The following is a 25,770-nucleotide window of genomic DNA, read 5'->3' on the forward strand; positions in this document are numbered from 1 at the left end:
AAAATTTTTGAGCGTACACACACAAAACTCCACCGTATGAAACGAGCTCCCGTTTGGCCTGCTGCGAGGCGAAACAGATAGCACAGCCTGAACCCCACAGCGCGGATTCTGCTGAGGGAAGCACAGTCGCTTTCCATTTCATTTACCTGTTAACTCAGGAGACCTGCCATTCACTGTGCTAACACACACACATGCGCACACACTTGCAATTTCATTCACGGTTGTGCTTGCGGGAATTCTAGCAGCGCATACTTACAACAAAGGCGGCGCGTACGTGTGCGTGAGTGACAGGTCGTCTCTGTCACCAGTTTGTGAAACGGCGTTCTTAGTAGAGCTGTCAGTCATTTTACTCTGATTAAATCAGTCCCAGCAGATTCACCAACACTGCTACGTACTGTAGATGAAGCTGCCTTTGCACGCGCGCGCGCACACACACACACACACACACACACACTCATTGCTGTATTACTGTACTGTGTGACTACACAAATATGTCTTATATTGATTACCTGAAAAGGGAGACTGACAGAGAGAATAACCTGAGTTGAGTATAAGTCCCCATCCAGTGACTTATTGCTGTTGACATTTAAGAGGAAAAGAGGTCAAACAGGATGGCTTGCAGTTTTTTGTTTTTTTTAATGTAATTTTTTTTCTGTTTGGCTTTGTTTTTGAGTTTTTACATGCCTCAGGAGATGCATCCACAAAGATTGCATTTGCTTGCTGCTTTTGGATAAATCTGCTGACAGCTGATGCAGATTTTGCCGGCTTGCTCCCAGGACTGGAAAATTGTTAGTTCAGCCCCTCCGTGTGCTCATTTATTTTGTGCTCATTTGTGCATTCGGACACTAAGCAAACAAAACCGTGGCAAGTTTTTTTTGTGTGTGTGTGTTGCTTTTAATCTATCACTATGCAAACGAAAGTGGATCCGTTTGTTAACAGTCAGGACAGTGTGGGAGTCGGAAAGGTCAATTTGCTGCTTAATCTTAGCATTTGTTTGGAGCTGTAAGTGTGAGAATTTTCCTCCTGGTAAGTGATGCATGAATGCAAGAGAGGCCAAGAAATAATGAAATATTTAATTAGACATCAGATTTTATGAAATCTCTAGAAAATTCATCTGTTTATATTTTAAGCTCTTATGCAACAACTTTATAATTCATTTGGAGTCCCTTTTCTTTGGAGTTCCTGATTTGAATAAAGCCACCAATCTTGCACATGAGACCCAAAGCAGTCAAACTGTGGGTCAGACTGATAACATTAAGCTGAATCTATGCTATTCAGCTCTGGAAAGCACAGAGGACCAGACAGCTTGTTTCTCGTTGTTATCACCAGTGTCGGGTGTAATAGATTACAAAGTAATCACATTGCTATTTTTTTCAGTACCACACGTTGATTAAATAACATTACGTTATTTCACTATTTGCACACAAATACATAAAATGTGCCCTTTTCTTCCTGCACACCTGCACTATAATAGGCTGTTTTCAGTTTAGCAGGGAGGAAGAAAATGGTGGAGCAGTGTTTGACTTTTGAGGAGTATAGGTCTGAGAATTACCTTCATTTTCATTGTATAAAAATACCAGAGCATGATGGTAAAATGTAAGCTGCACCCAGGAAAGAAACAGCGGCACTGTACTGCTAACACAGCGTTGGCTCTTTGCAAGCATTTGCACGGCATGCTAACACAAAGCTAGCAAAGAACCCAAAGTGACATTAAAGCTGAGGGTATGCAGAGTCTAGCCCAGCAGCCAGAGCCTGATCATAAACAACAACAGTGATGAGCAGTCTGACTTGTAGCCATGTAGCATCCATTTCTACCTTTTTTTGGACAGAGTCACTGTAGCAATCACTTAAAAGTCCCTTTAGGCTGATTTTCAATGTTGTGTCAATGACTTTGGTTTAAAAGTTAAACAATCAAAGACAGACCATGTGTATGTCCTCATTAGGATAGGGATTTGTACCAGCATGTCATGCTGTAATCGACAGTTTATATTGTTAACACACCAAGTGTGCTGCAAAAAAGCAACATAAAATTAAACATAAAACAAGAAAAGGAAGAAACCGAGATTCTGGGTTCATTTAATTCTCACGAGAAGGCAGCAGCATTGAGAATTTCATGGTTTTCTCCAAGAGTTGAAGCCGAAACACGGTTGCTTTCATGCATATTTCAGGATGTCAGTGGGGCAGTTTGAACTCTTGTTGGCAGAGCTGAGACCACATTTTAGGAGGGAGAAAAATTTTTTCAGAGAGCTGATTGACCCGGAGCAACGTCCAGCTATGAGTCTGTGGCAAAACTGTGTTATTTTACTATTTCCATGTCTCCAAGTCTGAGGCCATGGTCTTCAGCCGGAAAAGGCTAGAGTGCCGACTCTATGTCAGGTACGAGTTACTGCTCCAAGTGGACCCTAACGTAACTCAGAGTCTTGTTCACGATCAAGGGGAGCAGGAGATCTCGATTTAACAGTCGTTCTACGTTCTTACCTTCACCTATGGTCACGAGCTTTGGGTAGTGACTGAAAGAACGAGGTCGTAGATACAAGTGGTAGAAATGAGCTTTCTCCAAAGGGTGGCCTCGCCCTTAGAGACAGGGTGTGGAGTTCGGCCATCCAACACTCAGATTAGAGGCGCTACTGCGCCACATCAAAAGGAGCCAGTTGAGGTGGTTTGAGCATCTGACAAGGTGTTCCGGGCATGTCCCAGTCAGAGGAGGTACTGAGGCAGACCCAGGACATGCTGGAGAGATTATATCTCTTGGCTGGCCTGGGAGTGCCTTGGTCTTGGAGTTGCTGGAGGATGTGGCTAGGGAGAGGGAGGTCTGGGCTTCTCTGCTTAGGCTGCTGCCCATGCGAATAAGCAAAAGAAAATAGATGGATGGATGGATGAATATTCAATACTGGTGTCATGAGGTATGAATACACATGTTCCCAAATGCAGTGGTCTGATTGGTCAGATCTGTTTATTTTGATCTGAAAAATCTGAAAAATTGAGCTACAAATGCTGTAAATTTGTGCTGCAGATTTATGCAGTTGATGTGAATGACTTCATTAATAATAAAATATTCACAAAGATTTAAAAGCCTTAATCCACAGTAATGCAACAAGTAGTGTAAAGAATTACATTATTCAGGGAGTCATTAAGTAATGTAAAGTTTAAAAAATGACAGGAAGTGTAATACATTACCTTTTTTGAGTAAGGAACCTATACTGGTAATCATTTTGTTATTTGACGTTGATTGTGTCTGTAGGAAAACATTCCTTTGTCTAAATCAGAAACTGTAGACTCGTTGCGGCGACAGGCTTCATAATCTCACTGAATACTGGGTTGCTGTTTTTGCCACTTGCCCTATCCAGAAAGAGTTCACTGGTAATCAGCTTTTATCATTCTCTCAAAATCTGATCTGAGACCAGTTTTGTTCTCTTTGTCCTTTAAAGCCAAAGCGAGGTTTTAGTAGGCCATGTGACCCGACTAGTACCCCACATCAGCGGTGCGGTTGTGAGCGGCTTTACAAATACGAGTCCAGCTGTTTTCTCCCTGATCCCTGTCTGATGAGTATGTGACCTTGCCGGCTACAGGGTTACTCGGGGATATTTGCAGATTTTTGCAGGGGTGGGGTAACTTTATGACAGTAAAGTTCATACACTTACAGGCACACCAACGCATGGAAGGAAAATGCTGCTGAGGCATTAGAAAAGCATTAGATTTGATTTCATTTGGGCAGAGATGCATCACGGCCTCTGCTGCGCCACCAATATCTTGATTGGATTTCTGGTAGTTTGAAAGAAAATCAACAACAACAACAACCAGAGGAGGGTGGCAAGAGGTGGACTGCCTCTGAGAGAGACACGCAGATCGTTTCTGTTTATCATTCCTCTAAGAACAAAGCTAAGCTACCAAGACTTGCTTCAAAGGCAGTAAGAGACTTACAATCACTCTCGTCCTGTTTAACACACATCCTCATTCTTTTATTGTTCTCACTTCCCTCAGTTACTTCAGAGACGCTTTCAAGTCTTGTTCTTTCTTTTTGCGATTCTTTGTTCTTATCCTCATAAATTAAAGAGGAATTCCTGGTATTGAGAACCCTCCATCAGGCAGTCAAATCAGTAATGGATCAGCGGATGATTTCTTATGCGTTGTGACGGCTTTGGGCCTCCTAACCAGATGAACCATCGCTCATGTTAATTTGCCAAATCGCCACAGATTCTAAATATATTTTTTATACGTTTATCTGGCTGGATGTGCACAGAGGCTGTAGGCCAGATCAGATGAAACGCAAAGCCTACACAGTCTGTTTTTTGTTTAACAGTTTGAATAGCGAGCTTTAGCGGGGGATCATTTAGATATCTTTTTTTGTTTATGATTAGATTTAGATTCCATATAGAGTATTTCCCAAATGAAGAAATTAATCGTTTTGTCAATCATCTGTCATAACATGTTGGGAAACATGCATAAAAAAGGATAACAGTGAGTTTACCATCACTATAGAGCGAACAGCTGGTATTGCTTTGACTGAACACTAGTTAGTTGATGAATACCTTAAGGAGACCTAAGGACCATTAAATTCATGCAAAATAATAGACAGTGTCAGTTTATCTTCAGTATTTAAATGAATGAAATACATGTATGCATGTTCAGCCTTCAACAGTTTTGTGTTTATTTTATACTGTAGCAGCCATTCAGGGCTCATGCTTTCTTTCCACTGTGTAATCCAACAGTACTGCAGTGCTGCTGGTTGGTTGGAGTGTTGCACCTTTGGATTTAAAGCCCTGCTGGTTTATATTCTGTCTGTGTAGCCACAGATTGATTTCTACCTCAGATGCTGGGGAATGCAAATAGCTGCTCTTACTTTCCTGATAAGAGGACCAGCAGTACTCACTCTGACAGGCTAACAGAGACTTTCAGGATTGAGCCCCAGTAATTGTTGGGTCATGGTAATGGTGCAAAGCTTTTCTTTCATAGGTCGCCATGATTAAGATTTTTATTTTCATATGAACTAAACAGCTGTGGTGATAAAAGGGTGGATACGGTCCGCAATAATGCTCAGGTAGGCTGTGGTGTTAAAACCATGCTCAGTTGGTAGTAAGTTTGCCAAGAACATATCCCCCCATGCCATTACACCACGAGCCTGAATTAGGGCTGTTCGATATAACAATATATATCGGATGACGATATAAAAACGTCTATCGTTTCATTTTACGCTATCGTTTGTTTCGTGGTGTCGCAAAATAAACTGTTTACGGCAATATTTTTTCATCCTTTTGATGGTCACTGTAGTGGCTATATTAATTTCTTCTTTCTCTCTTTCTCTTATATTTTATATAACCACACTACTGACGGGCAAGCGCCTGTTTTTATGCGTTGTGGTTAGCAACAACGACGGTAACAGCATCACGTGTCAGCTTGTTTATGTTCCACAAACCTTTCACAATAAAGCTCAAGATCCTGTTGAGACTTTTCAAAATAAACTGAATCACGTGAAAGAGCAGATTATTTATGGATGAGAAGCAAAAAATAAATAAACCTTAGACTCAAACGTTAGAACAGGCTTTTCCCCGCAGCACGCTGTGTAATAAATACTCACAAAGAAAACGGCGGCATTTACAACTTATGTCTAAAAATGTATCGTTTCATGCATCTGTTAAAACACTCGACTCCAGCTACATGACGCGCAGCTGGAAACACTTCACGCAAGTCGAGCTGCCCGAGATTCACAGAATTTACAGAAAATGTTACATTTTTGTGATTTATATCGTTATCGGAACGATAGAATTCTTATATCGGGATATGAGATTTTGTTCATATCGCACAGCCTTAGCCTGAATTGTTTATAAAAAGCATGATCCATGCTCGTTACCCGCCAATTCAGATGACCCCACCATCGTCACAGCAGAAACTGTGACTCCTTAAACCAGGCAACATTTTTACATTCTTCTGTTTTTTAACTTTGATGAGGCTGTGTGAATTGTAGCCTCAGTTTTCTGTTTTAAGCTGACAGGAACAGCACCTGGTGTGATCTTGCCCTTCCGCTTCAGGGTTCAGTATGTCGTGCGTTCATAGACGTTCCTCTGCATATCTTGGTTGTAGGGTCACAATACCAGAAATTGAATAGTTAGTACCAGTAGTTGAATTAATGGACAGCCAATTCGATATCAAAACAAAATTTGTATCCCACATACTTAAAGATGAACTTCTTGAAGTTCTTTTAAAAACACTAACATGATGGCGGGTCATTTATTTAAAATCTTAACATTACATTTTGTTGACAAGACACTGACTGAAATATTAGAATATTTGCCATGTAACCTACTAATGTTAGAGTTACATCACGTTATTATAAGCATTTAATATCGCATCGCACAAAGCTGATTTCACAATGTTAGCTGTCAATCTAAATAGCAGCGTGCATTTCAGGATAACAAAAAAAAGATAACACTTTGGATACTTTTAATTTAAACTGAAACTCACTCACCTTCAATTCTCTGAACAGATCTGGATGTTCTGCTGCCTCTGTACCTCCAGTGCCAAATAAAAACAAATGCAGTCACATTTAAAGAATTTTACTCTTAAGTTCTGATGACATCTCTACATGGATGTAACAAGCGGTTATTTGAGTTTCTATTGGCTTTTTATTAACTTGAAGTAGTCTGGCTATTCTCTGTTGACCTTGGACATCAATAAGGCTTTTTCACCCAGAGAACTACTGCTCACTTTTTCTCTTTTAATGGATCGTTCTCCATAAACCTTCGAGATGGTCGTGTAGGAAAATCCCTAACAATCACAAATTTCTGAAAAACTCAGCCAAGCCTGTTAAGTACCAACAACCATGCTATGTTTACAGTCACTTAAATCACCTTTGTTCCCTATTAATTCCCTTAATTCAGTTAAAATTTCAGTAGGTTGTCTTAACCATGTCTGGAATTCTTATATACTTGAATTCCTGCCATTTGATTCGCTGAATACATTTTTGCATTAGCCAGGACTTGGACAGGTTTAAGTAATGAAGTGCACTGTAGTATGAAGTACTCAGATTAGATTTGCAGAGATCCCCGTATTTATGTGTTGAAGACCATTATTTTAAAAAAAATGTAAATAGATTTAAAGATAATATAGGCTGATCCAGCAGGTAAAAAACAAAAGTAACGTTATAACAGATTTACCTTATTTTAACTACCGTATTTCCCGGACTACAAAGCGCACCTGAATATTAGCCGCACAAGCTAAAATCAGGGGAAAATCCTGTTTTGTACATACATTAGCCGCACCTGACTAAAAGCCGCAGGTGTTTCAATGTTGACTTATCATATGTAAGAGAATATGCACAAAGCGAATTGTCAGGAAAGAGATGGCTGTTTGTACCCATAACTTGAAAAACAAGTTATGGGTACATATTTGCACATGTAGTACATAACAGTAACCTACAGCACACCAGAAAAATAGATTCGGACTACCTTTTAGGCTCAGGTGCAGTGACACGGCTTTAACAAGAAGAAAAGTCAGTCATTCACCACCATCTTTCTCTTCTTCCTGCGCACTAAAACCACCAAAGTCCTCTTCTCCAGTGTCGGATACAAACAGGCTCAGGATGGCTTCGTCATCCACTCTCCGCTTCTCTCCTTCGTTGTCACTTTCAAAACCAAAGAAATCCTCATTGTCAGTGTCAGAGTCCTCCTCTCCATCATGCAGCAGTCCAGCCCTTCAAAATCCGGTGGTGATCGTGGATGTTTTCACACTTTTCCACGCTGTCAGAATCCACCGGTGGAGTTGGGCATAACTTGCTTTTCGCAAGTTTATCGCCGCTCATCATCCACGACTCCCGCTGAATGTGTAGCGCTACTTTGAAGTTTGTTTTTCGCGCTACTTCGTACGGCACTACGTTGCCTGGCGGATGGACATGTGACTAACATACCACTCTTGAACCCCGATCCTTCCGCCAGGCAACGTAGTGCCGTACAACAGCGGAACAAACAAAACAAATCGTCTTACGATATGACAAAAATCATGGACAATCCATAGAAAAGCCGCACCTGACTAAAAGCCGCAGGGTTCAAAGCTTGTGCAAAAAGTAGCGGCTTATAGCCCGACAATTACGGTAGTTAAGATAAAAAATGTGCCAACGTGAATGTCTGCTGTCATTTAAATTAAATATTAATCGTCTTGATTTTAACATCAGTTCATCCTGTTATAACTCATGTTGTACAAATGTTCTTCTCTATTTTTAATGGTTTTCATTAATTATTTTTATCACAAGGAATCCCGAAGAATCAAAGGTGTCAAAAATGTATCTACAGCTGCTTTCCACGCTAAACTTCACCAAAGACCAACTCTCTCCCACAGCTCAGTTCTTAGGGATGAAAAACGAAACAGCATTCACTGCGATAACAGGTCTCACATACTGGGAAGATGGGCAAAGAAGAAATGTTCTGACAGCTTTTCCACAGGGGATATCAAATCTGAAAAAAAGAAAAAAATAATAATACTGTCACGGTCCGGGGCAGCGGCCGTGTGGAGAGTGGAAGGAGGACTCAAAACGCAGCACTTATTCAGGTGTGAGGGTGATTTATTGATAATATCAAATATAAAGTGGGGATGGTAAAACAGAACTAAGGATGAACTAACTGGGAGAAACTACACAAAGAAATAGCAAACCTGAACATGAAGGGAGAACAGCAGGGAGAGCACGCAGGGGATTTCACAGGGTATGAACACAGACGACGCGACGAGGAGCAGAGGAAATCACACACTATAAGTACACAAAGAGACACTGGGAAATCACACACAGGTGGGGGAAACAGCTGGACCTGATTAACCTGACGAGACAGGGGAACACTAACACCAGGGACCAACAGAGGGAGCACAAACCCAGAACCCAGTGTCTAAAATCCCAAACACAAACCATCCCAAAACAGCCATGAATAATAATGAAAGTAATAACAATAAAGAACATAAACATAAAGTCACTGAGTCATGGTCGCAGGACCATGACAAATACTGTGACTGGAGATGGAACGATGGAGAGACACAAAGAGAGAATGGCAGGCTGAGATTGATGAGCTTAAGCCATCTTTTCTGAAATGCACTTCATATACTTCTTCATGCCTTATTCAATCACTTGCTCCTTCACTCAAATATAGAAACGTGTGTTTTCAAAAAACCCCACATATCTATAAATTCTGTTGGCAACCAAAGTGTCCATCGTCACATTGTGAGGCAATCATCAGCTTACTGCACAGAGATATATTACAGATCTAAAAGTGACTCTTGAGTCAGACACAGAAGTATTAAAAGGTCACAGTGAAACAGGATGTTTACATAAAATATACATGACTAATTTGATATCTGTAAATAGACTCTCAAAGGAAATTGCTGGAGAGGCTGTACCCATGTAGGTGGGGGAATCATTAACCCGCCTCTTCCAGATGTAGAAGCGCTTGCCAGTGATATATTAAAGCAGCTACAGAAAACTCATGGTGATGTATTTTTAATACGGGTGGTTTAATTTGAAATTTTATTCACAGATGCAGTAGAAGGAATGAAATATTAATAGCTAAAATAAATATTTTTTATATACAAACTGATAAATAAGACTCAAAATTTAGATAAAACGGTGTTAACGTGCAACGCTGGTATTCTGGAAATTAAAATTGTGTTTTCACACTTACAGGAATATGTTACCAAAACTGCAGGATGTGCTGCACCACTGCTGAGACAGAGAAGTACCACCATGAACAGTAATAATAGTACAATAGTACAACTACAGGGGACTAAATGGGTTGTGTAATCTCCCACTGAATACGTTTTTTCATGTACCAGCTACCTGTACCAAATATTTGACCCCTTCCTGATTTCTAAGTCACACTTAAATGTTTAAGATAATAAAAGAATAATAATAATAGAGGTTAATCTGAGTGAATACAAAAAATCCTGGCCATATGTGGAAAAAGTAATTGCCCTCTCTTGTCAGTTCAATGTTATGAGCCATGTCCAACTCTGATTATTGCCAGACCTGTTCAATCAAGAAATCCCTTAAATGGGCTAAAAGAGCAACAGATCGTACTATGATTTAAAGAAACAAAGTAATGACTTCTATTATTCTGGAAAGGGTTTCAGGGGACTCTATAGTGAAAGCCTTTATCCACAAAAGGAGACAACTTGGAACAGTGAACACCTTCCCAAAACAGCCTATCAAGTCATGTAAAAGGCCTCACTTGCCTCAGTTAAGGTCAGCGTTCTTAGTTTAATATAAGAAAGAGACTGGGCAAAAATGTCATAAATGGAAGAGATCCAAGGCAAAAACCACTGCTGACCAAAAAAGACTTCAGGACCTGGAAGTCTTGTTGCAAGTGATGAAACCATTAATTCCACTCTCTACCAGTAACTCCTGAAGGACAATGTCTGATCATCAGTTCGTGCCCTGATGCTAAAGTTCACTTGGGTTATGCAGCAGGACAGTCCACCTCTGAATGGTTCTTTGCTTGTTGAAAGATCTTCTGATAAGCATCCCTACAGCATTTTGCGGTGTTCCACTTTATAGCTGTCATATTTATTTCTTCAAATGGAAAAAAAAGAAAAAGTCAAGGCTTCACCAAAGCCACATTGGTTTATGTGCTGGGTAACTAAAATAGCTTTAGCAGCCTTTCATGAAAATCTGATATTTGCTGAGATATTTAATTTTGGCCACCTACCTGACTTTCACTGCTATCGCAAACACTTCACTGCAGGCTTTGCCAAAAAAGTGCACAATCATACTACTAACATAAAGAAATAAAAGGCTGCTCATGCACAATGATAATAATGCAAGCTGCAATTGCTTTTTTTTCAGTCTTCATATCACATCTGCATTATTTATACACATTTACATCCAGTGTTAGTAATAAGAGTTTTCTGTTCATAAATTTAAGGTTTCCCAGAGAGTATTTAGACCTGTCTGATCAGAGATGGTGCCACTTTGTTCAGGGGATATCTACGAGCTGGCTGACAGCTAACAGCTGTGTAAATGAGGCAATGTTGACTGATGGCCACTTCATTAGGTAATATGAAATAAAGGAGTGAGATTTAGAGAAGGGGAAAGAGTAATGAAGCAAAATAAAGCGCTGGTGTGTTTGAGCCTAGAGGCTGCGAGCATGTTATTGTGAAATGAGTTGGAGAATGGGAAAGTTGAGCCAAAATTGAGACATTAGTTACAACTATGGCAAGCCTGACGTCTGGTGTTACTGCGCGGAAAGCCTTGGGGCACCAGCGCCTCAGGGGTCCAATCAAATGCGCAGTATTCAGTACACCTACTGCGGCCTTCAACTGTTAGATAAGAGGTTTCTACAGCCAACTGACAGCTTTGTTATTCATATAGTGGAGCCAGTTTGTGTGCGCAGCAGTTTCTGGCTTTGTCTCAAAGTGACGGAGAGCCGCTCAGAGGCAGCACAATTAGCCTCAAGGACACTGAGACATTGTTCTTCTTTTTTTTCCTCTCCATCCAGCTCTCCTCTGCTCTGTCATTTGTACTCTATTCCCTGCCCTGTCTTCTGTGCATTAGTATACAGGAAACGCACAAAAACAGTAGGGACACTTTGTCTTTTTAGTAATTGCAGTGGTGAAGTGCACGCAACCTGGTAAAAAGCACCTCTTTTGTTGTTCATTTACACCAGGGCCACAAAAAGCACCACAGAGGAATCAAAACTAGCAAGAGGGGACTGTGCAAATATAGCCTCCAGACAATCTTAAGAACTGCTTATACATGTGCGTGCAGCCAGACACTACTGCAGAAGTGTGACTTGCAATGCAAACTGTTTTTTATGTTTGAGTGTGCGTGGGTTGATATCTTCATCAAGAGAAGCTCAGCTGTAATTCCTATGTTACTAAGGAAATCCCATCTGCTTTCTCCTCCCACGTGTTTTGAACGTGGACCTCCTACAACACAACTGGAAGTCGGAAAGCAAACCAGAGCTTTGAAGACTCTGTGTTTGGACTACAGCTCCAAACCTGTTTGCTTGAGGAGTGCAAAATTGACACTACTGGGACAGTTTTTTGCTTCTTTTGTTTTGCTCTAGCTGCCAGCAGAAAATAGCAAGACAGCTTAGTAAGCGGTAACAGGTGTCTGATATGAGCTTTCCAAATCCAAGGTTTAATTCAGCGCCAAAATAAGAGAGCTAACATTGTTGCCTTAGAATATAATTATTGAAAAGTTGACTGATGTGCTGTAATCTCATACACTGTCTAATATCAGCTGACACTCTTGACCCCAACTGGTCACAGCAGATGGCCCCGCCCCTCCCTGAGCCTGGTTCTGCTGGAGGTTTCTTCCTGTTAAAAGGGAGTTTTTCCTTCCCACTATCACCAAAGTGCTTGCTCATAGGGAGTCATATCATTGTTGGGTTTTTCTCTGTATGTATTATTGTAGGATCTAGCTTACAATATAAAGCGCATTGAGGTGACTGTTGTGTTGGTGCTGAATAAATAAAATTGAACTGAATCGAATTTTCTAACCCTTAAACCTGCTGCTGGTTAGAAAGATGTGCCTTTGTCCAAACTTCCTATGACAATTATGCCTTTTACAGAGGAAACATAACTTGGGGTGAGGGGTGACTTCCTTGTCATATCTTTATACAGGAATAGGATTTGTTTGTAGAGGAAGCGCTAAGCACAATATTATAATGTTATTACCATAAGATTTGTTACTTTATGACCAAGAAAATGTCTCTGTCAAAATATCTTGGAAGAGCTTCTGAATTTTGTGTTTTACACTGACCAGCCACAACATTAAAACTACCTGTCTAATATTGAGTAGGTCTTCCTCATGCCTTTAAACAGCTCAGATCTGCTAAGACATGGGAACTGGATATTGGACAATAAATGGTCCTGGGTCCTTTACTTTGGGTGTGAGTTTTCCTTCTGGTGGAGGCTGCTGCTGCTGGAGAGTGACGTTGCCATGAGGGGAGTGCTTACATCCCATTTATGCTTCAGTGGGGAATCTATGCCGTAACGTAAAACATAACCTGCTCACACCTCCTGAGAAATAACTGCACGATGCATCAACGCAGCCCCCAACTACTGTGATTGGCCTGTTCAGCACAGTTGATTCCTCATGTGCATTTCTGACTACTCGCCACAGTTTTTGAATTTATCAGTGAGAGAATAACAATCATCAGCCCAGTATAAGGAATAAAAACCACAGCATCAATATAAGGACTCACAAATGTCTGTAGATTCCTGGAGGGAGATTGCTGAAACTATCAGAATGGATGTGAGGGACTGAACAAAAACGTGGAAAAAAAAACGAGGGACAAATATCTTTACCCCTAAAAGAAAAAGAAAACTGACCACAACAAACAGTAAGGACCCAGCATTTTATTTCTGTCTGTTGGCTGGCACCACGTATGAAGCATCAGGACATGACCACATGGTAATGAACATGTAACGAACCTGCGCAAGCATAGACAACGTCGACCACTTACAGAGGTTACATTGTAGACTCTACAAAGATTCCCCACAGAAGTCTGAATCAGGCTTCAGTCTGCAGCAATATTGAAGGGGGTGCTACGTGTCCTGTTAATATGCAGATGATTTTCAGGACCACAGACAGGTACAACACTGCATTGTAATTAGATGATCAATGATATTCACGCCATCTGTCAGCTGTTTGCTCATGCGGCCAAAGGACTGATGAACTTTTGCTATGTCAAGGCATCACCACTCCTCCTACAGCGTTGGTCGTATTTTAGTGAAGTGACATTAATTTAATAGCATTGATCCTCGACTTTTCAAGTCTCCTTGACTTCTTTAATTCTCAATAGTTTGTGCAACAAAACCAACCACTAGTAAGAAAACACAACTTTCTTTCTGCACGTTACATTAACCTTTGAATTCAGCTACAATGTTACTGAGCTTCTGGTTTCAATTGGTTTTTATTTTGAAGGCAGTGGGAAACAAACAGAATATTAGTAAATGAATGTTTCCTACTGGCTATTGCACATTTTTTCTGGACAAAATATTTCATAATGTACATTACAGTCTACTGAATGTGGATATGTTTTGATACAGATTGTTAACCAAGGATGATTCTGCACTTTGGCCCAGTTTTTATTAAGCCAACATGTTTCCTCCGTCACCTTTTTTTTGCACTTGACCTGAATGAACTGATTTTGTCAGGTGAAACCTCCTGCCATTTAATGCAGTTTGTAAGACCTTTGTGGCAACACGCTAAACGTAAATTAACCTTTCCCTTCCACGGTAATACCCATCAATCCTTCGCTGCCTTCAGCATCTTTGAGTATTTAACTGCTTTAATTTCGACTCTTCTTCTGCTTCCAGGTGGTGGTGAAAACTCGCACGGAGTACCAGACAGAGAAGAAGCGGCTGAAGGTGCCCAAAGTGGAGGAGTTCACCATCAGTTTTACTGATGGAGTGTCTGAGAGACTTAAGGTAAGAATTTACATAATAGAAACTCACAGTGTGCTTAATTATCTTCGGGGTCTGTGATGCAGAAATAACAATTCTAATAATGGGTGTCCGGTGGGTTCTTTATCATCGCAGCTATAATTGCATGAAGAATATTGATTCATCTAACATGTTCCCCTTTGGCCTACCCAAATGAAATCCATGTGACCAGTTTGAACTGCTCGTTACATTTAGAAATGCAGCTGCAGTTGTAGTGTAAATACTCAGGAAGTAGACAAACAAATGAATGAATCTGGGTTATGATCAGCTCATGCAGACATGAGACTCCTGCTCTTTCTATAACAATCTTTCTCACTCACTGGCATGCAAACTCACAGTCTTCCCCGGTGACTGAAATAACAAGTTAGGTTCTATAAGCCAGAGTTTAAAAAGAAATTGTGTGTATCATGCAACAAGCTATACAGGCTTCATACAGTACATTAACATGAAATTGATTTAGCCACAGTTGCATCCGTGCTATTCACAACACTCAGGATAGTCATTTATTTCTTGCTTGTATAGCTGTAACTCTGCCTAGCAACCACTACACAAACACACAAATGTTCCAGGACAATAAAGTTAGTCAGGTTAGCTGTCCTGGGGAAGTTTACAGTAGTAACACGATGCAATCCCTGTTCTGTCATTAATCTTTGCCAATACTAGTATTTGGTGAATTTGCGTTTATTATTATATTTGCAAAATACCACCATATGTCTTGGTCATATTATTTTATTTAGTTGTATTTATCTGCGACACCTTAATGGCCGGTCTGTGAAGATATTGTCGGACATTAAACTCCGTGGTCCATGGCGCAAAAAAGGTTGGGGACCGCTGCTTTAAAGTATTCGTATGTCATTTATTGTCTTTGCAGAGTAGGCACTTCTGGATTATTTTTGGAAAAGTGTCTCTTCCTGCAGGGCATTGCACCACCAAACCAAACTAAGGGATGTTTACAGACACTCTAATTGTGGAATAATTATAAACTTAGCACAAAAAGTAAGGACATTTGTGTTTGGTTGATTATTTTTTGTATCTTATACTGCTGGAAAGTCTCTTTATTCCGGCTCCTCCTCCAATCCCTGAATCCTGGAGGCAGATGAGAAAAAACACACGCACAGTAACGAAAACGTTCTCTCCTTCACAAACCGAGTATGCTGATCACGACTACGCTACCCGGTTTAGTTCAACGTTCCAGCGTTGGTTGTGACTCAACCGCCCCGTTAAATAGGTCTGAGCTGGCAAGGTAATTCTGCACAGGTGCGATGATTCTAGCTCAGGACACTCCCCTCCGGTCAACTGCCGTTCCGTGCCACGGCTTCCGGAAGTACATGTTCCAGCAGAAAAACACATGCACAGGATGGAGAGGAGAACACGACACAGTACACACAAACACCACAACAAATTGGCAAGACGATCAGTGAGGACCATCTAGCCATGACATTTCCAGTGGAAATTGGCTGACATATCCTCAGCATAACCAGGTATAATATCCACAAAACTTAAAAAGAGGTTATACACACACAATACGGTAATATTATGTTGAAGCACAGTACGTATCACTCCATGAGGCTCCTGACTACGGTAGCTGTAATGCTCAGACAATCCATTAAGCGGTGCGGCTTCGTAGCTTACCAAAGTTGTACTAAAACATTTTTGACAGATTTTTTAACCGTGTATCACATAAAATCGGTTCAACGTCAGTAAGCACAACAAGAATTCATACATAAGGCGCACCGGATTATAAGGGGCCCTGTCGATTTTTCATCAAATCAAAGGATTGATTTTAAGTGTGCCTTATTTTCCGAAAAACACGCTAATAACGACGGCCTGCTAGCATGCTCTACCAAAAATTGTGCTTTGTTGTGTATCTGACGGACGAAAACCAAACCAGTTCCACACCACTGAAGTTGCAGCATTTTTACAAACCAATGTTAGTTCATCTGTTTCATTCAACGATCCACTTTCGGCCTTCTCGTTCTCCATTACCGCCATGCTTTTTCCGCCATGTTCGTATAAAAATAAATGCATTGCACATGCACGTTTTACCCATATTCTATCGCGATATTTCACTTTCTTATCATTGCCTAACATTATACTGGTGTTACCGTGAACGGTATGATATGGCCCAGCCCTACTACTGACTCTTGTTTTAAGATGGTTGAAGAATGGGATGCCATGCCACAGCATTGTGTGACCAAGCTGGTGACCACCATGAGTAGGATGTGCCAGGCTGTTGTGGTTGTGTTTGGTTTTTTCATGTATTTCTGAGGCCCCTGTTTGTTAAATAAATGAATAGTGAAATTACCAACATGTCTTGTTTCTTTAGACTTCGATCATCCAGTCCAGTAACGACACCTAAAAAGAGTCAAAAACAGAATAAGCTTTTTGGCATTGGCAGAGATGATTTACCACATTTTCATGAGTGCAGCCCACATGCTCAACTCTGCTGCTCAACCCACAAATTCATTTTCCTTACACATGTGGCACCATTTAAGGGGGAATAAACAGGTTTTCCGGTAGTATAAGATTTATTGTCAAGAAGCATTGTTACAAGAAAGAAGTAATCGACCAAACCCAAATTTCCTTATGCACATAAGCTTAGAATTGGAAGGCCAAAGTCTACAGTAATAGGTAGATCTTTGAAAAGATGACAGTATAGCCATCTCACTATGCTGATGTTATATCCTAGCCAAGTCTTAAATCCAGTGCTTCTGGTCGGGGCTTTATGTCACGTTTCTATAGGTGTCAGCATTTATAACAAAAACAGACTTACTTTCCATCCCAGAGAAGATTTGTCTTCATTTACATTTATCAATAATCTAATAATCCAGACGATTTATTGAAGTTGGTAACCACTAGACAAACTGCCTGGCTGTTTGCATTTTTTCCCCTTTAATCTATATATACCAGTGCACAGTCAGAAGGCAGAAAGCACACTATTTCATACAGTAATGACATGACATATGAAATCCTCAACAAAAACAACAATTGCCTTGTTGAAAGAAAAACAACCACATGCAAATTATTCCACTGAAAAGCAGCTCTTTGAAGGTGGAAGCTACCCGAGCTGACAGGTACAGGGGTTCGATTTACCCAGTAATGCTTTACAAGTATAGATATTATATTCACTGTCAATATAACTAGCTACAGCATAGCAGTCTACAGTGCCTACACAGTGTGGATTAAAATCTAATAGGACACATTTTCTGGCAAAGCGAGGACCTTTACTTGAATATTCAAGTACAAATAATTGATAATTCTTCATCTTCGGTTTTATTGGCATTTTAATCTAAGCAAGGGAGCTGTGTGCATCTTCCAACACCACCCTTCTTTGCCACAGGGTAGAACAGGTGACTTGAGCAGCACGAGTGTGGATCACAGCGCTCCAAAATCATCCACGGGCGCTGTCTGCTCTGTTTCGCTGTCGTTAGGGGAGACCAGAGAGATCTCACGTTGTCATGGCAGCAAAGAAAACCTCCCTCCATGGCAACCCTGACAGGGAGCAAGAGAGGAGGAAAAAGTGCACGAGCAGAGGTGTGTGCATGTTTAGGTGTAGGTGAGGGTGTGTAAATGAGGTGTAATACTGGTCTGAGATGTCCTTCGAAGCAGGAGAGAAGAGAATCGGATCCTGGAAAACATGAGATGTGCTGTGTGTTCGGACTGTACTGAAGCTGTGAAGTTTGAGCAGAAAAATGTGTCTTTAGATTATCCCATAGCACATGGGGTGAGCTCGGTGCCTTGGTAGAACATCAGACATAAGTTTTGTTCATGATATCGACGGAGTGCAGCTGCCTCTGGGTTCCCTTACTAGTTCCCAAGAAGCCAATTAAAGGGCTTGATGCCTTTTGTGAGTCCCGTTTTAAGTGCTTATTGGCTAAGCATGTTTAGGAGGTGGTTTGAATAAATTTTGTGTGTCAATATAGTCTATACAGGATGCCATTTTTGTTAAAATGTTCTCTATCTACATATAGCATACAGCACATTTTAGGAATTTCATTGAGAAACATTTTAAATGTGAGACGACCAAACAGACCCATCTAAGTATCTTTCAATTACAAGTAATTACCTTCCTTAACAACTCTTTGAGGAGGGAAGTTTTTAGGGCTCGAAATACATTACAATTGAATGTTGTATAAAAAGGTTAAGGAGTGTTTTTATTGCACCACTGGTAACAAAAAAACGTTTTTAGCATGGTTGTCCATTGATTTTCCTACACTTATCCAATTCACGGTTGCGAGTGGGGGCCTGAGCCTATCCCAGCTGCCATAGGTTGAGATCCTGGGCGGGTCACCAGTCTATCACAGGACTAACACAGAGAAACAGACGATTATGGCAATTTAGATTTAGCAATCGGGCTAATTCCCTACTAAATTTGTGTTTTTGGCCTGTTGGAGGAAGCCGGAGTACTGGGCGAGAAAGCCATAAAGACACAGGGGCAACATGCAAACTCCACACGGAGAGGCCCAGCCAGATGTTGGAGTCAAATCCAGAACCTTCTTGCTGTGAGGCAACAGTGTTAACCACCATACTGGACTTTTTCCATATTCCAAAATCATAGTTTAACCATGGCAGACCTACAAAAATAACATCTATAGTTACATAATTAAGCAGCCTAGTGAAATTCCCTGAACAGTCCTGTTTTATTTTCATTTGGAATTCCTTGGAATTCTCATTCACAGCTTTCCTTGACCTTATATCTTTTATCAAGTACAAGGAAAAGTGTGGATTTAATATCACACTGGATAGGTCTTTTGCACACGTTCCAATGTGTGGCCCCTCGTCGTATAGAGGAAACTCAAAAATATACACAGTGAGAGTGTTGCTCCTCTGAGCTGGCCAGAATGCTGCGGCAGACTCTACAGTCATCCCTGGCTTACCACACTACGTCAGCTTTTGTTAGCTAGATATGCGTTTCAGTCCGTGGGATTTTTATGGTATGTCGGGTAGTTTTGGGTGCTCAACTGAACCGACTCGCTTTGTTTGACTGACAGAGCCGATCCTGCAGCCGGGCACACATGCATATATGCAGAACAGAGTGCTGCACGCTGTGCAGTGCAGACATTTCTAGATGAAAAGCTTGCACATCTCTTCCCCCTTTAAAGCTCTGCAGATTTTGTTGATGGATGAAGAGCTCAGAGTGTAAAATGCTCTCTAATCTGTCCCCCCCCACCGCCTTGTTTCTGCTTACCACTCACCATCCTGCTTCTTTATTTCCTCTCCTTGCCTCTTTCTGCTCGCAGCACTGATGTTGTTTTCTGGGTGGATTTAAAAAAGCTTTTATTTATTTTAGAAATTTGAAAGTGTTACTTGCCTGGACAGTGAATGAAGGATAGTCGATCTGAAAAAGTGAGTCGAAAGAATAGTTGATTCTTTTGTTACCTAAAAGGGAAAAAAAGCATAAAATAAATTTCATTATTTTTTGTGTCATGAGCATTACAGCAGATACATTTAGTAATTACTTTATTCTCCCATTATTCTTTCTCCTTGTCTGTGTCGTTCAATCCTCCTTTTTCTTAAACATCCATCACTTTAGAACGGGTTCATGTGACATTGATTCCTGTTTCCTCGCCTTCTTCCCTCCCTCCTACTCTTGTTCTGTCCCTCACCGTCTGTCTTTTACCCTCCTCCCTCCCTCATTTTTCCTGTCCTCCTGATTACTCACAGTAGAGATGAGCTGCAGTGTATTCCCTGTAGTTGTTTTGTTCCATGAATGAACCGAGGAGGGCACCTTTCCCACCTCATTAGCTATAATGAAGACGGACAATAAGTTTCTGAATTTCACTGCATGCCCCTGATAGGTAGAGAAGGAAGATTAAAGTTGATACTGCAGGCAGAGAAAGAGCTCATCATATTTTAGTATATCCAAGTATATTCCAAAAAATAAAACATACAAAGTACAAGTAAAGTATTGGGCCACACCTTTAATTTTAAGTGTTTTAGGTATATAAAATATCAAGCACCTAGCCAGCTTCTGTCGGTGTAATGTATAGGTGGCCCAGTATACATATTTCTCCCTATAGTAAGGAAGCCAGCTCCTGTATTGTGTTATGGTATATTGCAATATATTTCGTGTCTTTTTTTAATCATTTAAGCAACATCAATCATCAAGTACTAATTGATACTGTCTTAAAGGCTCCTGTGCAATCACTTTAAAGAAAGAACTTTTAAAAAAAAGTTAAAATTCTTAGTTAATAGTGTTTTACTTTGGTTGTTGTGGATCTTTGGTCTGGCTTCCAGTTTTCCTACTTACTCTCAGAATGACTGTGGAAAATTATGACATCCAACCAGTCTGTTTAGCATATTTGTTCAAATTAGAATCCAATAATGGAAATTTTCTCAGGAAGTGATTTTGTCTCAGTTCAAAACAGACACTGGATTTTATATGCATGAGGAATGGTAGTTTATTAAAGCCTAATGTTTTAAGATCATCTTTTGTGTGAGTTATTTCTATATATTACTCTTCTTAAATGCATTTTTAAATCATTTCGTTAGCTTCATAGCATAATTGCCTAAGTCATTTGACTAAGTCAATGACTTAGGCACTTATGCTATGAAGCTAACGATTTTCACATTAGCTCCCAGTATACTAATTAGGAGTTGTACATTTTATGGTAATATACTGTCTATGGAGATTAGTAGGTACATAACAGCTGATCAGACACTATTACTATGGGCTGTTGTTCTTGCTATGCTTTGCAATAGAATATCTGTGCAATACTATACCTGTGTGACATCACCTAAGATAGTGGATTTAAACGTGTAGTGAAATATCTCATCTGATGCACAGTTTTAAGTAAAAGTGATGATTGACGGGATCATACAGCCTTAGACAGGGCTTCTTTTATAGCACATGACACAGTAACATGACCACACGAACAGAGATTTGTACACAGAAACAAACACCTGTGGTCAAGAGGGTGGTTTGCGAATTTAAAAATGTATTTACAGCGTTTTGGATTTGAATTCACCTTACAGCCCTTGCTCCAAAAGATCTATCATTCTCAGCCACAAGACTGTCTCATAAAATGATAGTACGGAGATCATCTCTGGCACTGTGGATTGGAAGAGGGGGGAAAGATTAGTCTAGCACAGCAGGGCAGGGATTGAGAGATACAGGTGTATAGATTGATGAAGGGGAGAGTTGTGTTGTCCAGCTTGGTTTCTGGCTCGCTTGTTATTCAGAAAACATGGTGTAGTTGGCCAGCTTTTTTCCTCTTTACACACACTTCAAACCCACTCACATACATCAAGTGCTGACACACTCACACATCCAGATAAATGCCAACACAAACTCGCTCGTGCGCAAACATACACATGCATAGACACGGGTAACATGGCGGTGCCACGACTGCCAAGCCGAACACGCTCGGTGCCAGCAGAATTTAGCAGGTAGCAGTGGGAGAGGCAGCTATCGTCCAGAACAATTATCCCGTTATTACCTCCATTTCGCCTTCAGATAAAAGCTTTGCTGCATTCTGCCGCCTCCACAGAAGGCCTTCACTGTTTGTCAGGTTGGAAGTAATTACTGCTGTGGTTTGACGCCTTACATGGCCTCCTGTTCCACGTATTGCTCTTCCTTGTTTTGTATGGATGACTAATAGTGCACTGATTGTAGGGAGTATTTGCAGCCTTCTTTTGATTAAACACCCACACTCATGCACTCGCGCACATTTGAACGCCAAACCTTGAACGCCGGACCTTTAGTACTGTTTAAGCAAAAAAAAACAAAAAAAAAAAACAAGAGGGAGGCAGGCCAGATGCTTTTTTGTTGATTAGGGAGAAATTTTCCAAAGCACACATAATATTGTATAGAATCATCAAAAATATCTGCAGTACAGCTGAGGCCAGAAGTTCACATGCACTTGACATGGGCATGAATTTCTTGGTCATTTGGGGCTTTTAAGGATTTTTTTTCATGATTGTGCAGCGTACACCTTTAAATGAATTTAAAAAACACGAGTCAAGTGCACAAATTTGAATTTATTTTCGATTGTCTCCAATCCGCATGGAGTCAAACATATACAAACACTCTCTTAAATATTTTAAGCGAGTAAGTAGTGCTGAAGTTTTGCAATGTCTTTTAACTTCACAAGGCCTGTTAACGTCTGGTTAGTGATCACGATTGATCGATTAGAACAACGGGAAAGTCCAAGGAGGTCAGTAAAGATCTATGATGAAGAATTAAGTAATTGTCAGGTACACAGTTCCTCCCCTCGCTGACACCTGAAGTAGTTAACATGACACTGAAGGACACTTTAGGAGGAATTTAAAGAAGGTCACTGACGTCTTAAACAGTTAGAAATCTTACCTTGGCCAGCGTACACGTTAGCATTAGCAACTTAATTATTAGCACGTACCCGTTAGCCGCCTTAGCCACCTGTTATCATAAACCTAGCGGCTAGCGGACTGACCGCACATGGAATATTGAGCTGCAACGGAGCAAACTATGGACACATGGAGAACCGGGCGGGTTGCTGGCTGTGCAGAGCCAACTACTTTTTCTACTATTACAATAATTTATTTTTAATAATTTGTTTCTTATTTTGTTGTTGTTTCCTGCTCCGTTTTTCTTTATTTTAGCAAAACTATACCACACATTATCCAAAGTTCATTTTTAACATTTCCATAATGGTCTTCTGTATTAATTAAACTATTTATTTTGTTTATTTATTAGGAGGTAATAAGCTGTTTGGCATTGGCAGAGAAGATTTGGCAAGTTTTTCATGGGTGCAAATCAAATACTCTGCTGCTCACACACATTTTACTTACAACTGTGGCACCACGTAAGGGGAAATAAACAGGCTTTCCAAAAGTATTTATTACAAAGGAGCATTGTTTTAAAACCAAACATATATTTCCTTAGTTTCTGGGCTAAGTTTATATGATACAGATGGGTCTAGTCATCCTTGCTAAGTCGGGACTCCGCTACTGGCTCCACATTTAGGCTCCAAAAAACCCTCAGAATTTCTTTTTCTTTTTCTTTTCTTTTACATATATATATATATATATATATATATATATATATATATATATATATATATATATATATATATATACACATATATATATATGTATAGAGGCAGACTAGGAGTTTGTGCTCTTGTCCTCCATTTGCCTCGATACACCAACTTCCTCTTTTTTCTCCCCTTTCCATCGTTTCATAGCTAACCAACCACTGGCACCAGTGTGCTCACACTCTCAGCAAACTATGCTGGGAAGTAATTTTCACCAGTTCTAACACAATCACACTCACACTTCTAACTGTGCCAGTTCCCACTGGCAGATTATCACAGACACATTATTATTTCAAAACTGGCTTCTGATAAAATAAGCCAGATGTGATACCTAGATCTTTAGTAGACACACATACACACACACCTGAAGTACTTACACTCTGTCATTGTTAAATTATGAATTGGATCATGCTGTTGTATTCACTTTGGACCTGAAATGAATGTGTGATGGTCGTATTAGGTTAATGTGAGCTGAAAAGTCAGTTATTAGTGTAAAATAGTTTGGATACCTCTTTATGTCTAACCTTTGCACAGCTCCACGGGGGTGTACGTAAGTCTTCATATGCCACTGATCAGGTCAGTCTGCTGTCTCAAAGGCCTCAAAGTTGACTTGAGTATGAGTTAGTTGTCACTGCAAATACTGTAGGTCCCCTGTGCCAGCTACCATATGAAAGACTGACAAACAGGCTGGACAGACAGACAACTCCACGTCTGAAAGGCAGCAGCAACGAAAGCCACGTAATGGACAGACATCGCTGCCCTGTGAGTGGTATTTAGGATGATTTAGAGGTCCAGATGGCTTCCCTTGTGCTCTACTTCTAGTTTCAGTTCCCATATCAATCAGTACCTCAAGGGAAGGTATACTTCAAATGCTGTCTCCCTATCAATTTCAGCAGATATAAGTATATATATGCATAAATCATCTCTCTTATTTAATCAGTATACAAGGAAAAATTCAAAGTGCGTGCCCTTTTTTATCTTAAAGGTCAAGGCGAAGAATCAATCCAATTTGAGACTACAGAAAGCAAAAGTGAATCCTGAATCCATCCAACCTTGACCATCCTGTCTTGTTTTTATTCAAGGCTGCAGAGGCAGCTGCATTCATACTCTGTTGTTGGACATAATAACTCAGTTGTAAGGGGATGCCAAGACGAAAAGGGATGTCTGAGGCTGATCGATGGCCAAGTGCATGCCGTCTGACACTAATAAATCTCTTGGCATTCATATTGCGGTTTCAGCCTGACTTGTTTAAATGTTCTGTATCAGTTGGTTTTGTTTTTTAAGTCCACCGTGGTACAAAACGGAAATCCACGAGTTCATTGCTATGAAATCTGATTCAGTTTTAGATGTAAAATTAAGTTTCTTTAGGCTTAATTGGTTGGTTAGAGATTGCCTGCGAATGCAATTATCATCTATCTCTTTTGTTTTGATAAATGGGAAAATGTGTCAGAGTATTATAACAAAATTTGGCTGAAAATGTTTCCATTGCCCCAGGAAAAGTCCTCAGTGTTTAGCGCTGATCGAGTGGCTTAAAAGGATTTCTTTGTATGGCAAAGAAGATGACATTCTTTTAAAACCATGAATCTAAATCTGCATCTGAGTGTAAAATTTAAGATTAGTAAGTCAGATTTTTAACTGCCAGTGCAGACAGCCGCTAATGCCTCGGGACTATGCAAAAGCAATTAAAGGTGAGCATCAAATAAATTTGTAATGTATCAGATTTGTCCCCAAAAGAGTAATTTGATGAGGATACACAGTTGTTCCTAAAGGATTTGCTCACAACCCTGGCTTTCTCTTACCGAGACCATGTTATTTTGGTGCTTAAATTTAACCACACATTTACCATAATGATATCAGATCAGAAAATCTTTTAAATTAGCTGCAGGAATTTGTTTGAGTTCTTGTCTTTCACAAGAAATGCCAGATTTTAATGTAATCTTTACAACCAGGAATACAAGGCCTGTAAGACTCCTCCAGCGATCGCATTTCTGCTGCCTCTTAACTTCTCAGTGGCAGCTGATCGAGTTCACGGGCTGCCAATTTCTGCAAATTGTGCAGCGTTAAAAACTTAAAAAAGATTAAATTGGAGAAAAAGCCAAGCTTTGATGTTTCCATGTTGGGGAGGCAAAAAAAAAAAAATCAAGTGGAGGAAAAAAGTGAGTGGCCAGTGTGCTCCCTGTCCTCAGCCTGAGTTGTCCTCCTGGCTGCTGGTGTTCTGACAAGCTGAGCCATGGGAGCAATTAGGAGACAGACAGACTGCGGATGACTAGTCTGACCCTTCACTTTATACTTCTCTGTTGCTTCCTCTCACTTTAACATCTGTCCTCCAAATTGA

At 40.4% G+C, this 25,770-nt stretch overlaps 1 protein-coding gene across 1 annotated transcript in view; it reads left to right on the forward strand.

Annotated features, from left to right (window-relative positions):
* The window catches only part of nsg2 (neuronal vesicle trafficking associated 2), a 59,320-nt gene that overhangs the window by 11,944 nt on the left and 21,606 nt on the right, over positions 1-25,770 (forward strand). Inside the window, exon 3 of the mRNA XM_086309162.1 lies at positions 14,296-14,406. Coding sequence (XP_086165288.1) covers positions 14,296-14,406 — 111 coding nt within the window. The remainder of the gene's footprint in view (positions 1-14,295; positions 14,407-25,770) is intronic.

Source organism: Aulonocara sp. 'chitande type north' Nkhata Bay, linkage group LG10 (assembly GCF_057382095.1).
Source record: "Aulonocara sp. 'chitande type north' Nkhata Bay isolate Kocher_YH1m ecotype deep benthic linkage group LG10, A_spYH_male_GT1.1, whole genome shotgun sequence".
Taxonomy (NCBI): Eukaryota; Metazoa; Chordata; class Actinopteri; order Cichliformes; family Cichlidae; genus Aulonocara; species Aulonocara sp. 'chitande type north' Nkhata Bay.